At 44.1% G+C, this 14,453-nt stretch overlaps 1 protein-coding gene across 2 annotated transcripts in view; it reads left to right on the top strand.

The window, feature by feature from the left end:
- tab2 (TGF-beta activated kinase 1 (MAP3K7) binding protein 2) overlaps nucleotides 1–10,729 on the top strand; it is a 33,236-nt gene extending 22,507 nt beyond the window's left edge. For both annotated transcript variants that reach the window (XM_041975841.1, XM_041975842.1), the window contains exons 3-7: nucleotides 745–2,080; nucleotides 3,294–3,454; nucleotides 3,573–3,666; nucleotides 6,374–6,469; nucleotides 9,188–10,729. In XM_041975841.1, coding sequence (XP_041831775.1) covers nucleotides 745–2,080; nucleotides 3,294–3,454; nucleotides 3,573–3,666; nucleotides 6,374–6,469; nucleotides 9,188–9,327 — 1,827 coding nt within the window. In that variant the 3' untranslated portion in view covers nucleotides 9,328–10,729. The remainder of the gene's footprint in view (nucleotides 1–744; nucleotides 2,081–3,293; nucleotides 3,455–3,572; nucleotides 3,667–6,373; nucleotides 6,470–9,187) is intronic.
- The last annotated feature ends 3,724 nt before the right edge of the window (nucleotides 10,730–14,453 follow it).

Raw genomic sequence — 14,453 nt, 5'->3', positions numbered from 1 at the left:
TTTATGTAAACGCTCAGATCAGAATAAAAAAATTTCTGTTATTTGTTGGATTTTCTTTTTAAAAAAAGGAAATAAAATGAAAAAAATAGTCTGTCAAAATGATAAATACACGTTATACATAATTCCAGGCATAAGAACTGGCATACCGGGTAGAGGTTTCACAAGATATGAGACAAATATTTGCTCTAGTACTACGTACAAATCCTGTATCCTTGCTGCAAGGAAGAATATTTTCTTATCATGGATAAGTTGGAAACCTCCCAATATAGCAAACTGGCGTAAGATCATAATAAAATGTTTTCCTCTGGAATATCTGACCCATCGTCTTCACTCTGCAAAGGAACAGTTGGAGAAAATCTGGACTCTACATATTCTTTTTACCAACTCTATGGTGGCTTCAACACTGTGGACCTCATTTCTATTTGCCTTTACACACTGTCTGCCCATGCAGACTGTACAGATCTGAGATTTGTTCTGTTTGTATTTGTCTTGTTTATATATTATAAACAGTAAAACTTCAATAAACATATGGAAGAAAAATAAAAAAGATGAATAGTGTGGTGTGTAAAAAATGCCATTGGCCAGTCGTAGCATCTGTGTTAGACATACAACCCCATCTCCACCCAGCTTCCTCCTCCCGTCAGACAGAACTGCGTCTCTGAGCTGTGACCTGATGCTTCATGATGTTCTGCTTTTATAAACATCATTCTTATGCTTTGACTTCTTTCCTTCTCTTTCTTGCAGAATAACAACAACTTAGACGCCTGCTGTGCGTACTTGTCCCAGGTCAGTCCCGGCTACCTTTACAGTGAAGAAGGGAATCTCAGTTTTGCTGAAGACCCCAGCTTCACCCGGCTCCGAAATCACATGACCCAGCTGAACCTGGGCGTGCAGTCTCAGAATGTGCATGTGGCCCCGGTGAGAATGAACGGCAGCCGGACTCTGGCCCACAGCATGAGTGACGGGCCCCTCCAGACAGGCCAGGCCCCCAGTAGTGACTTCTTTGAGCCGGAGCCCCAGTCGGCCCCGGTGCAGGTTCCCTCCACCCTCAACGTGTTTGGCGTGATGGAGTCGTCTCGTAAGCCACAGCCTCCCCAGCACCTCGGACTCTACCCTCTGGGTGTGAAAGGAACCACGGTGGGTCCCCAGCACACGCCACGCTTCAACCCCATCACCGTGACGCTGGCCCCCAACCTTCAGACGGGCCGCAACACGCCTACTTCTTTGCACATACATGGCGGGCCGCAGTCGGGTCTCAGCAGTCCTCAGGGTAACTCCATCTACATCCGTCCCTACGTCAGTCAGTCCAGTACGAGCCGGCAGAGCCAGCAGCAGGGGGGCCGGGCCCAGTACAGCCCCACCTCTCAGCCCCAGCAGCAAATCTATCAGATCTCACAGCCATCCTTCCTGTCCAGCTCCTGGTCTGTCCCTCAGCACTCCTCCTCATCCTCACATACCTCACAGACCTCTCACGTCTACATGCCCATCAGTTCCCCCACAAACCCCCAGGCGCCCACTATACCCTCCTCTGGAAGCCAGGCATCCTCCTCTTCCTCTGGCTTCTCCTCTTGCTCCCCGTCCTCCTCCCTGTCTTCCATTAGCCAGTACAACATCCAGAACATCTCCACCGGCCCCCGCAAGAACCAGATTGAGATCAAGCTTGAATCTCCTCAGCGGAGCAACTCCACAGCTGTGCTGCGGACCAGCGGTGGGCCCCAGTGGGCCAGAAATATGGGGGGGCAAGTGAGCATGGGCCCCGCCTACATTCACCACCACCCTCCGAAGTCCCGGGCCTCGGTGGGAGGCGGGGGCACAGCGTCTTCGCCCCGCGTGGTGGTGACCCAGCCCAACACCAAATATACTTTTAAAATCACAGTTTCCCCCAACAAACCCCCAGCCGTGTCCCCCGGAGTCGTGTCACCGACGTTTGAGCCCAACAACCTTCTCGGCCTGCCTACAGACCACCACTTTGTGGAGCCAGAGCCCCTCCACCTATCAGACCCGCTGTCGCCGCACCGGGACAGGCCGAGCGAGCCTCGAAGACTCAGCATGGGCTCTGATGATGCAGCGTACACACAAGGTGAGCTGAAGACCACTCTGACATGTTTCTTGTCTTTACAGGTTAGCTCAGAGCTCAGCAGCAAACACTTCACTCTGTGAGTTAAAAAATCCTCAATTCAAGATTCAAGATGTCATCCTGGTCAGGTTGTTTGTAAAGTTCAAGCAGATGAGTTGAGTTTACTCTGCGTCAGTCTGATGGAGCAACCGGAAAGTTTTAGTCCTGCTTTAAGAAGAAATTAAAGTTCACTCTGAGGAACTCTGCGTTTCCCCTACATTGACTCAGCCGTGGTGATCCGCCACGTCTTCAAAATGAGACGTCAACATTTCTTAACTCTTCTTCGGCATTGCTGCCTCCAGCAGCAGCAGCGGCAGCTACTCTGCTGTCACACATCCGCTCTGCTCGTGAACGCTAGGTCTGTTGTGGAGTCTGTTTAGGGGAAAGGTAGCTGAAGACAAGCTGCTTCAGAATTTACAAGTTGAATAGACAGTGTTTCTAAAAGAGGTGTGCTTGAAAACCGGCCACGCGCATGAGAACGGAGTATGCGCATGCTTAACACCATGTCAGTGAAAACGGACATCATGAGGATTTCTGCACTGCGAGGGAAAAACAAGGTACTTGAGACCAATGTCCTCGCGGCGGTGACCAGTTCTGTCCCGCACGCTCGGCTAAACGATCCTCGCTCACTCGAGTTTTGACTCTCCGGATCTGGAGACTGTTGTTGATGCTTATCCTCTGATTGGTCGGTTTTCAGCCGACAAGAAAGAACTTCTCTGAAATGTTGTCAACACATAAATAAACATGTTTAAAGGGCGAATCCATGAATTCTTGGGAACTCATTTAATCTTCTCTTGTTGCTGCTGCTCATCCTCCTCTGACATGTATTAGTAACAGAACAGCTTAAGCAGAAGAAGATGACTTCCTGTCCCAGATCTGACCCATGTTCCTGTTCTCTGACCTGCTCCGTCTCTTCCAGAACATTCTGCTTATAGTGAAGGAAAGGGGAAGTGTCGTCACAGAGACTCATGGGAAATATGTCAGGTTGATGATGGTTCTGATTTAAACCTGGCAGCAAAGGCCAACTGGGTTCAGTCTCCTGGGACCACTGGGATGCTCTTCTGTGTCTCTGAGTTCTGCTTTATTTTCCGCTTTAGTTAAATAATGATAAGCATCCGTTGAATTATGTCTTCACGTTTACGATGATGATGAAGTGTCCTCCTTCCTCTCTCCTCAGCATTGTTGGTGCATCAGAAAGCTCGGATGGAGAGATTGTGGCATGAGTTGGAGGTGAAGAAGAAGAAGTTGGAGAAACTAAAAGAGGAAGTGAATGAAATGGAAAACGACCTGACCAGGAGACGACTGGAGAGATCCAACTCAGCCTCCCAGATTCCTTCTGTAAGACTCGTCCACTCATTCAGGCCGGATTCTGTTGATTCTGGTCCAGTTGGACCAGTCGCACATTACTGGGATGTTTCTGACCCGAATCTGGTTAATTTCTCTTCTTCTCTGTCAGATTGAGGAAATGAAGCAGCTGCGTTGCAAAAACAGGTCACTGCAGATCGACATCGACTGTCTGAGCAAAGAAATCGATCTCCGCCAAACAAACGGTGAGTAAACATCATGATGGCGACTGGAGTGGAAGACCTGGGGTCTGTGGTTGGAAGATGAGCTGGTCCGGTCTGCTCGCATCCTCTCTGTTAATGATGCAGCTGTAGAGTTATTAACCAGCAGCTCTTCCTTAATTACATCCTGTTTCTGGTGGATGAAGACAGATTTACTGTCTTTACTTCGTCAGCTCTGTCTGAAGCTGAACATTAAACCCATGCAGCTGGCCAGGCTTCTGCCTCTGACGGAGTTGACATAAACAAGACTTTGAAAGGCAGGATTTCATTTAAAATACTGTGTTATGCTAGCTTTGTTCATTTATATATCTACAACCTTTCTTTTTAATTTGATGTGTATGTATGTATAGTTCTTGAGTTTTTAAAGGTTTTTTTAAGTGATCAATACTTGGAACTCTTGCTGAGGACAAATAAAATAACATGGACCTTCTAACCAGAGACCATACATTTAGCAAAATTTCACAAAAAAAGAGTAAAAATATGTGGAAACAATAACAAAGGTATACACACACTTCCCTCAAATTTAACTTCTAAAGTATGTCAATCATGACTGAAATATTGATTTTATTATATAAACTTGGGTTTATAGTGTAGGACATGTTTTGTCCCAATTCTCAAGAATGAGTGAAATTTAATACAATAAACAAAAAGTGATAAAAAAAATTTATAACAAGATTAAGAAATAATAAAATGAGTAAAAATAATAAAACAAGAAATAAACAGCTAAGTAAAATAAAATAAATAATGAAAACGTAGATAAATGGAATAAAAGTATCAAGAAATAAAAGTAATAAAAAATTTAAGAAATAATAAAGTAATTAAAAAAGAAATAAGGCAAGTAAAAGTATATACAAGTAATAAAATGGTTGAGAAATAATAAACGTAAATTTAATTAAATAAAATTAAGAAATACTTGTAACGAAGGGATTGAGACATCAGGCACAAACAGAGAGCAGAAACTTGGTTTTATTCTATGAAGAGGCTGCAGCACAAAGCTGGAAAACGCATGTGAGGCTGATCCGCTCGGGCTCAGAGCTACTAGTAATACTAACTAGTAACTAGTGAAGATTGGCATGACCCTGTAAATATTATTGCTTTCTGCTGTGGTTGACAGGTGTGGAGATTCCCTTCATAAACTGCTAGACGTTCGTCTGCAGAAACCTTTGAGCTGTGTTTCACTGCTCTTCTTGATAATGTGGACGTTTATTCCTACAAGGTCTCGTATGATGTTAACAGCATCGACCCATCTCTGCATACCTCCCTTTACAGAATTCTCCCACATGATCCAGAACAACGGGAATCTAAATATAGAACAATTCAGTCAAAATGACCACCTGTAGACAGGTAGAAATGATCATATTTCCTCTGTTCATACTAAATATCAAAAGCATTTATTAATTATTCAGATATAGGTGAAACTCAAAAAATAAAACATGGCATAAAGTTAATTTATTTCAGTAATTCAACTTAAAAAGATAAACTAATATATTATATCGACTCATTTTATGCAAATGAGCTATTTAAAGCTTTTATTTGTTATAATTTTGATGATTATGGTTTACAGCTTATAAAACCAGAAATCTAAATGTCAGAAAATTAGAATAGTGTGAAAAGGTTCAGTGTTGTAACCTCTAAGAGCTGCAGTCTAGTCGCTGATTAATCCAGAACACCTGCAAAGGACTCCTGAGCATTTAAATGGTTCCAGTCTGTTTCAGTAGAATCCAGCATCATGGGGAAGGTTGCTGACCTGACAGCTCAGCTGGGCAGAAAACCATCACTGACTCCCTCCACAAGGAGGAAAAGCCTCAGCAGGTGGCTGCAGAAGAAGCTGGATGCTCTCAAAGTGCTGCATCAAAGCACATCAATAACAAGCTGAGTGGAAGGAAAAGTGTGGAAGAAAAAGGTGGAAGAAGCAGCAGGGATGAAGCAGCTGGAGAGGATGGTCCGGAAGAGGCCGTTCAGAAATGTGGGGGAACTTCACAAGAAGTGGACTGAGGCTGGAGTTAGAGCTTCCAGACGGATCCTGGACCTGAACATGTCCTATTCCTGTAGTCCAGACGACCCTGCAGCTGAACGTCAAAAGATGAGCTGGTGGTCCAAAGAGCTGGAAATCCGGGTCCCAGAGTCTGGAGGAAGAACGGAGAATCTCCCAGAAATTCTAGATACAACACAGCATGCAGTGTTTATTTTACTGCATTCTTGGTTGATTTCATGTGAACGTCTGCAGTTTTTATGTTGAGTGATGCATTATTTACCCTTTTTAGAGCAGACCTGTAGTTTTATTATTGATCCGAGTCGTTTTCTTTACATTGTGTGGAGTTGACAAAGATTCTAAACTCAGTTTACTCTTTTTAGACATCAAATATCTAAAATCTTTCTTCTTAAAAAAATGGGTCAGGAAATTGATAAAGGAATCGATAAAGAAGCGGATCGATAGCCAGAATTTGATGACAATGATATCAATAAAATCTTTTTTCATTCCCACATCCCTGCCGCCAGCTGATGTTAATTTTGTCCCTTATGCTGCACTGTAAAGCAGCAGCTCTTCATCATGAACATGTTTCTGTATTATAGAGCAGATCCTGGTTTCATCCAGAACCACCTCTTTACTCTGATCAGATTATTGATCCTCAGGGGGAATTCACATCCATCAAGTTAACTTTGGTTTCCTTCTGTCTCCATCTGTCTATAGGACCACACTTAAATCCCAGCGTAATCCATAATTTCTATGACAACATTGGATTCCTTGGCCCCATCCCACCCAAACCCAAGGGTACTTTATCTTTTGGTAAGTTCACCTTCTCCTCATCACACCAGACATGCTGCAGCAGGATGTCTTTATTTCTAGGTTCTTCACTGCAGGTTGCACAGAAGATTATTGCTGCTGTAGAAATCCAAGTAATCGCGGTAATTTTCCAAATGATTTTGTGGGTCCGGTGGCCTTTATAGACCATGCACTAAAAGCCAAGAATCGAACCACTGCCAGCTGAGCTGAGGAACAGTTAGGTCTGCCTCTTCTACCTGGTGAAATAAACACCATCCAGCATATGTTACACTTGGATTGCATCCAGAGGACCTGCCTCAATCCACATGCAGCACAAGAAGCACCAATCTTAGCATGTAGCATACCAAATTCACTGGAAGAAACTGTTAAAAGCCTCTACCAAGCATCAACAAAGCACAACTAAAATCACAAAAACTTTTTAAAAATCCTAACGTCTGTCTTACTTTTGCTGTTACGTGGTCAAAATGGTCCATATATTCCTTTTACCTGGAACATGTAGTCATATGCTGCTAAGTTCTACTGCTTTGAAATGAACAGCTATAAATGAACAGGTCGTTTTTATAAAGAAAAACCTTTTAGGCTTGAATGTGCCATCACTATCATATACTATCTTTGGGTTCATGTCTCGGGATCGTCATTGGTGTTTCTAAAGTGAATTTGAGAACTAGCCCTCGTTTTCTCTGCCTCCAATTGATTTAAGTGTTAATCATCAAAGTCGAACAATGGATGGCTAAGAACAGGTCGATGCCTCTTTTAAATGATGCTCCCGGCACCGTCTGCCCGCACCGTCTCCGGTAGACTACAACACAGGGCATTGTGGGTAAAGACAACCAAAGCATTGTCATGTATAGCTAGGGCTGCTCGATTATAGCAAAAATGATAATCAGGATTATTTTGATTGAAATTGAGATCTTGATTATTTACCGCAATTATTTTTTGTCACTATAATAATGTGAATTTTTTATGTAGACAGATGGACGGATGGATGGATGGACAGAGAGTACAGCTTGACCACAGGTCCGTAGCAGTGGTGAAACATTGGACTGTAGCCACGTCCTTCACACCACCCTCACCACATCATATAGAGCAGGGAGAGACTCTCCACTAACGTGGAGACCAGATGGCAGTGATGCTGTTTGTCCAGAGTCTCTTAAATCCTGGTTGTTCACTTTAACTGAGTTCTGGTCTTTGGCGAGGAAAAGCATTGTGTGTGTTTATAACGTTTTATCTCTTTGTGTCTCTGGGAGCTGGTGGATTATTTAGCCGCGACTCTTCAGTCTAACTTGAGGTGTTTGCAACTCGTGTTGTGGGAGGAGTCTGCAGCAGAGCGCTGCAATGCCCGAGGCGCTCAAACAGCACAAGAGTAAAGTGAAAAATAAATATTATAAAAAAAATAAATGCAAACAAAAGGCTGTCTAACTGAAACCGGCTACCATTTCATGTCAACATCCTGCTAGTTTCCTCCTTTTCAACACGAGCTTAATGATAAACAAGAGACGATCAGCTGATCACACCGTCATGATTCAAGAAGCGACGAGAGGAAGGAAGGGAGAGGAGGCAGACAGACGGAGAGCTACCGGAGCAGCAACGTCTGCACAAAGCGACACAAAAACAAACAAACCACAAACACAGCAGAAGAAAGTGTTGTCATTGGACCATGAATTTAGCCGATCTCAAGCCTCTGCATTTCGTCTTAATCACGCTGTTTGCTGTGTTACTAACATGATTTGCTGACTCAGGGTGCAGGATGTTCAGTGTTAACATTTAGCTCAACAGGCTAACGTTACATTTTCTGAAGTACAATCATTTTTGGGCAGCTGTGTTTGAGCGCAGTATATCTGTCTAACCATTGTAAACTCCAAATGTCCTCAGCCATCTTCTCTACCAAATGTCCCGCTGCTTCAGGTTTTCTTTGGGTAGGCCTCGTGCATTGTGCATGGAGAGGAGGAGTGTGCCAATCAGTGTGTGCGTGTGTCAGTTGATCCACACTGAGCGGTTGCAAGCCACCAATAAAGCTAATAAAGACCTTCAGATTCAGATTTCATGCCGAGACGGCATCAAGGAGGGCGCGGTGGATTCTGTGGCACATTGGTCTATGTGTGGGAAAGCCTGGCGGTGTCTCATAGCTCACGTTTCCTCCTAACAGCACTCTGATGGTAACAGGGACGGGACTCAGGTTGGAGCAGTTTGAAGGAGATCATATGTTTTGTTCATATTTACCAAATTCATTCTGTGGGCCAGATTGGACCCTCTGGTGGGCCGGTTTTGGCCCCCAGGCCATGCGTTTGACATCCCTGATATAAAACGTAAGCTACTGCGTACACAGTCACACACTCCCGTTTCCGAGAAACTGCTGATGATGGAGCTCGGGGGTGCTGGAGATGTTTGTATGTTTAGTCCAGGTGTAGCCAACGTTGGTCCTCGAGGGCACCAATCCGGCAGGTTTTCCAGATTTCCCTGCTCCAGCACACCTGACTCAAATTAAATGGATCCAACAGCCTATAAGGATCTCCACAATGACTCATTAGTTTAAGTCAGGTGTGTTGGGGCACGGAAATCTGGAAAACCTGCCGGATTGGTGCCCTCGAGGACTAACGTTAGCTACCCCTGGTTTAGTCTGTTTTCATCCAGCATCGGATTTAAATTCTAACATGTATTTATCCAGAAGACTCTTGAAACCCCAGCTTCATGCTGACCTTCCTCTCCTCCTCTTCCTCTCAGACTCGAGCAGTAAGACTGTGAAGCCCGCTGCCGACCAGGAGGAAGACGAGGGAACTCAGTGGAGCTGCACAGCCTGCACCTTCCTCAACCATCCTCTCCTGAACCGCTGTGAACAGTGTGAATTCCCGCGGCACTTCTGAGCCGCCGTGCCACGACGTGTCGCCTCTTCCTCTGCAGACGACAGTAGCCACGCCCCCTCCACTCTCCTCCGGTGAACTCGGACGGAGTCACGGTTTCATCGTCCCGTTTTCCTCCTTCCTCTGAGGTGTGACTGGATAGTGTTTACAGCTGAAGGTTGGATCATACCTCACCTCAGAGGCTCGCCGCCCCGGGACGCCTCGCTGCTCCCTCTTACAGTATTACCAAGGTGGCCCTGCAGTGTGACAGCACACACACTTTCACATGCACACACACAGGTCCCGGTGTACCTTTTGCTCATTGCTTATTGTAGTGTTTCTTCTTCTGTGGTGGCGTACGTGGGGATGGGCGCTCCGTTCAGCCTCTGAAGGGAAACTGACAGACTGCTCGTGGAGTTGAAATTTGCTCCTCGGTCCTGATGAAACGTTGCATGCTCGGCGTACCGTACACGGAGGCTCTTCCTGTACATAATGTTAGAATGAGCTTTAAAACTTCTCCCTCACGTATTTCCTCAGCGTATTAGCTTTACAGACTTTAACTTTTCTGTCTTGTTGTGTTGCTCTCAAACAAATAAGCACCATCTTCCCTGTTAAAGCTTTTTACCTGATAAGCATCAGCGTTGAAGCTGGGGGGCTGTTATAAAGCAAGATGACGAGCTGCCATCTTATCTAACAACTGGAATGTCAGATTGATGTTTGGGACAACGACACCTCAGTGTGAAGAGATGCTCCTGGATCAGCTGATCGGCTCTGAGGATCAACGTGAAAAGGTTGCTGGTTGAAATGTCTGTGCCTTAAACACATCAGGTCAGGACTGCTCCTTCCTGGAAGCTGACCAAGTAGATAAATAATTCAGTAAATAAATAAAACCGCCCTCAGAACGAAAGCACAACATGACTGTCCACTTTGTATTCTCTCATTTCTATTTGGCTCAGTTCATCCTCCGGAGCTTTTATTGATGAGGGTGCTTCTAAAGTTTACTTATTGCTATTAAGTTACCTTAAGTGTGGAGTAGTTACCATTTCTTCTTGTTTTTTTTTTTTTGTTTGTTTTTATTTCCACGTTTGTGAACTGTTGCCTTGCATTAGTGCCTTTGAATTTATATTGACAATCTATTCTGTAACATCCAAGTGCTATTTTAAAAACCAAATTCTTATTCATGTGTAAACCCATTTAGAAGTAAAAGTTGAATTATGGTCTCTTAAGCACTTACGTTGTACTTTTTTCAACCCAGAGAAACCAGTTATCAGCTTTAACTGCATCTTGATGTGAAGAGGCAGTTTATTCATGTTTTATTAATGAAAAAAAAGGAATTTGGATATCTAAAGTATTTTTTTTTAGCTGGGAAAACTGTCTTTGTAACAGATAAGTTATTTGTAAAAATAAAAAAAAAATTCTAAAGGTAGTTGTGGTGTTTTTGTATCGCTGCAGTGTGTCCACTAGAGGGCAGCAGAGATCAGCCTGTGGACAGATTATCACTCACTTCCAGTCATGTTTTTCCACATTAAAAGACTAAAAACTGGTTAAAATGTCCTCATAGTGATAAATCAGAGAATATGAGTAAACTTTATAAAATAAAAACGACATGTTAAAATGTTTTTATGTAAAGAAGTTCAGCAGGAACATAAGTGGAAGCAGGTTATTCATACAGCTACACCTACAGAGGTTTTCTCCATATTGACATGACAGCATCACACAGTTGCTGCAGGTTTGTCGGCTGCATCCATGATGAGAATCTCCCGTTCCACCACATCCCAAAGCTGCTCTACTGGACTGAGATCTGGTGGCTGTGGAGGCCGTTGGAGTCCAGTGAACTCATCGTCATGTTCTAGAAAGCAGGTGGAGATGATCTGAGCTTTGTGACATGGTGCATTATCCTGCTGGAAGTAGCATCAGAAGATGCTCCACTGTGGTCATAAAGGGATGGACATGGTCAGCAACAATACTCAGGTAGGCTGTGCTGGTTAAACCAGGACACGTTGGTACTGAGGGACCCAAAGTGGACCAAGAAAATCTCCCCCCACCATCACACCAGCAGCAGCCTGAAGCGTTGATCCAAGGCAGGATGGATCCATGTTTTCATGATGTTTCCAGCAGATTCTGAGTCTAGCATCTGAATGTGGAGCTGAAATGGAGACTCATCAGACCAGCAACGTTTCTCCATCTTCTATTGTCCAGTGTTGGTGAGTGTGTGTGAATTGTAGCCTCAGTTTCCTGTTCTTAGCTGACAGGAGGAACCCGGTGTGTCTTCTGCTGCTGTAGCCCATCTGCTTCAAGGCTGGACGTGTTGTGTGTTCAGAGATGCTGTTCTGCAGACTTTAGTTGGAAACAGTGCTAATTGGACTTCCTGTTGTCTTTCTATCATCTTCAACCAGTCTGCCCAATTTCTTCTGACATCAATAGCTCCATCCTCTTCCAGGTGACATTTAACTGTTTCTGGTTGAAGTTAAAATCCCTCAGCTGCTACTGAATTTACTTTTTTGATAATGTGACTGAACCATTTCTGGTGAATATGCTTTAATCAGTGAGTAAAATATGGAGTTGGACTGGAGACGAGATGAGACAGCTGCAGACTGAATAGTATTAATTTTGGACAGATTTTAGTGAAACGTGGAACTAATCTTTTACTCAGTTTACTAATTTTACAGGGCGATGATAGCAGCTAATTTTTTTTAGAATATCACCAGCTTAAATCTATTATGTGTAAAAAATATACCATTAATCAATTAAACTCACAGCTACCTATCAGGGTGACAGAATTCATGAATCTCAATGCCCCAAAGCTATTATCAAAAACATATAGACTATTATCTAAACTAGAAGAGTTAATCTGTCTTCCAACTTCAAAATGGGAGGCTGGCTTATCCAGTAACTTTAATAAAGATAAATGGTCACAAAATTCAAATATGCAACTAATACAATTCAAAATTCTGCATAGAACCCATTATACAGGACAAAGGATGTTCAGGATGGGTCTGTCACAATCAAACATCTGCCCACACTGCAATGAAAACACACCTGACAACTGTCTCCATGCCTTGGAGCATGCTCCATCACTTAGTGCAGGTGGAGCACTGTGACCTCGTCGCTTTGGGGGCTGGAAAATGGCCGGGAATGACTGGTGGTTGCAGGTTCTTGGTGGTTTACCGGGCTGCTCTGCAGTGGGGGCGGCTCTGGGTCTGGCCCCTGTCGGGGGTTGTGGGAGCCAGTGGTTGGGGTCATTTCATGGTGGGGGTGAGGCCACTGGTGATGCCTGGGCCAGATGGTTGGGCTATTCTGGGGTGGGCTGGGTGGGGGTTCTGGGCTCTGATGCCCCCTCCCTCTGAGGTGGTGGGGTCCGTATGTGCCAGGGGTCTGGGCCTGCCCGGTTGTGCTGCCATGGTGTGGGTTGGTGCATGCCCTGGTGTCTGGTTGCTGCCCTAGGACCCAGTGTTTGGCCCGGGGGTAGGAGGGGTGTAGGGATTTGAAGGGGGGCTGAGTGGGGTTCAGGGGATTGGTAGGGGGAGGTGCTGGGGTGTGAGACAGGGAGGTTTGTATGTTATGTGTGTGTGTTTATGCTGTGGATGATGTGTGTATGGGTGGGGAGTGTGCGTGTATGCATGTGCTAGGATGAGTGGGAGTGTGTAAGATCATAGGTGAGTAGGTGGGGTGGGGAGGGATGACATGACCCTGTGGGGGGGTCTGGGGATGGTGTGCCATGGGTCTGGGCTCAATATGAAATCAGTTTGAATCTGTGTGAACTAAACTGTGAACGTATGAGGTGTAAACCTGCAAATCAATGCTGATCAGAGTCTTAAAATTCCAGCAGGAGGCAGTTGTACCCAGTGGTGTAGTCTAGTTTATTCTAGTGGGTATACTCGGATTTTTCACCTCCCAGCCTCGTGCACCCCGTCCTGGTGCAACATATGTCCCACAGCAACCCTCCCAGAGCAGCAGCTGCTCCAAAACGGGCCCACACAGTAACCACCACACTCATCCATGCATGAAGTATGCATCCACACATTAATCATGAAGACTGCTGCTGTATTATCTAAATATAAATATGTTATAAGCAACACAAGATGTATAACAGTCAGTTACAGCTGGATTTTTAAACACTGAGCAGCCAGTGACAAAACATGAGTTTTAAATAAGGAAAATTTAATGAATAAATAAGTTACTTAAACAAATAAAGTTTCAGCAATCAAGTGCAAAAATGGTGCAAACCTTAAATCAGTAGCAGAAAAATGTAAACGGTCTGTAAAGTGATGCACAAACTACATCACTGGTCCACACCTCCACCCAACTTTCAATTTGGAGATTGTGGATGTTCTCCATGAACACCTCGAAGTGGTTGACTGCCTGAACCTCACCCACAGCTTCAGATACAGCCTGTTCCAAACGGTGGTTCATGCAGTGCCATGTGGTAAACTTAGCCTGGTTGCTACACCAGTGTCCTTGCCCAGCATGACGCTGGCACCATCAGCACAAATGAGACGTTTGAGAGTGGAAAGTTGCACTGCAGCACACGGCCATGAAATAATTAATTAAATAGTGAAGTAATTATGTATATTTTTCATACATTAATTAGTATTTTAATGAGTTAGTGATACATTAATGTATTTATTCTCATTTTAATTAATTAATGACACATTTAAGTAAGAATTTAATTATATGTTTAATTATTTCATTGTGGCACTTTTCCCTTATATATTTGTACACAAAGTATATTTATAAATCAATTAAACTAAATTAAGTACACAAAGTTTAATATTAATTAGATTTAATTGAAAATTAAAAGCACCAGCTTTGAAAGCTGGTGCTACTTATTCCTACAGGTTTTCCAACTTTGTTGGATTACTCACATCCCCGTCTGTCTGCATAAATGCAGTGTTTTCTAGGTATTTCCTACAGAGATATTGCGAAGAAAGTCAAGGCACTAGGTACACTTTGCTTCTCCAAACAAGGCAGTCAGAAACTGGGGCAAACTCTGACAGGAAGAGGTCCGGCAGGTCTAAAGCCACAATTGAATCAAAGGGCAAGTTTCTGAGAGTTAACATCTTGCGTGATTGGCGGCTCACAGGACAACAGCCTAATCGTGGTCGTAGTAAGAAGTCTCAGTTTCAGCTGTGAAGAGAAGACTTCAAGCT

The sequence above is a fragment of the Melanotaenia boesemani genome, chromosome 22 (genome assembly GCF_017639745.1).
Source record: "Melanotaenia boesemani isolate fMelBoe1 chromosome 22, fMelBoe1.pri, whole genome shotgun sequence".
In the NCBI taxonomy this organism is placed as follows: domain Eukaryota; kingdom Metazoa; phylum Chordata; class Actinopteri; order Atheriniformes; family Melanotaeniidae; genus Melanotaenia; species Melanotaenia boesemani.
This window is presented reverse-complemented; position numbering and strand designations above follow the sequence as displayed.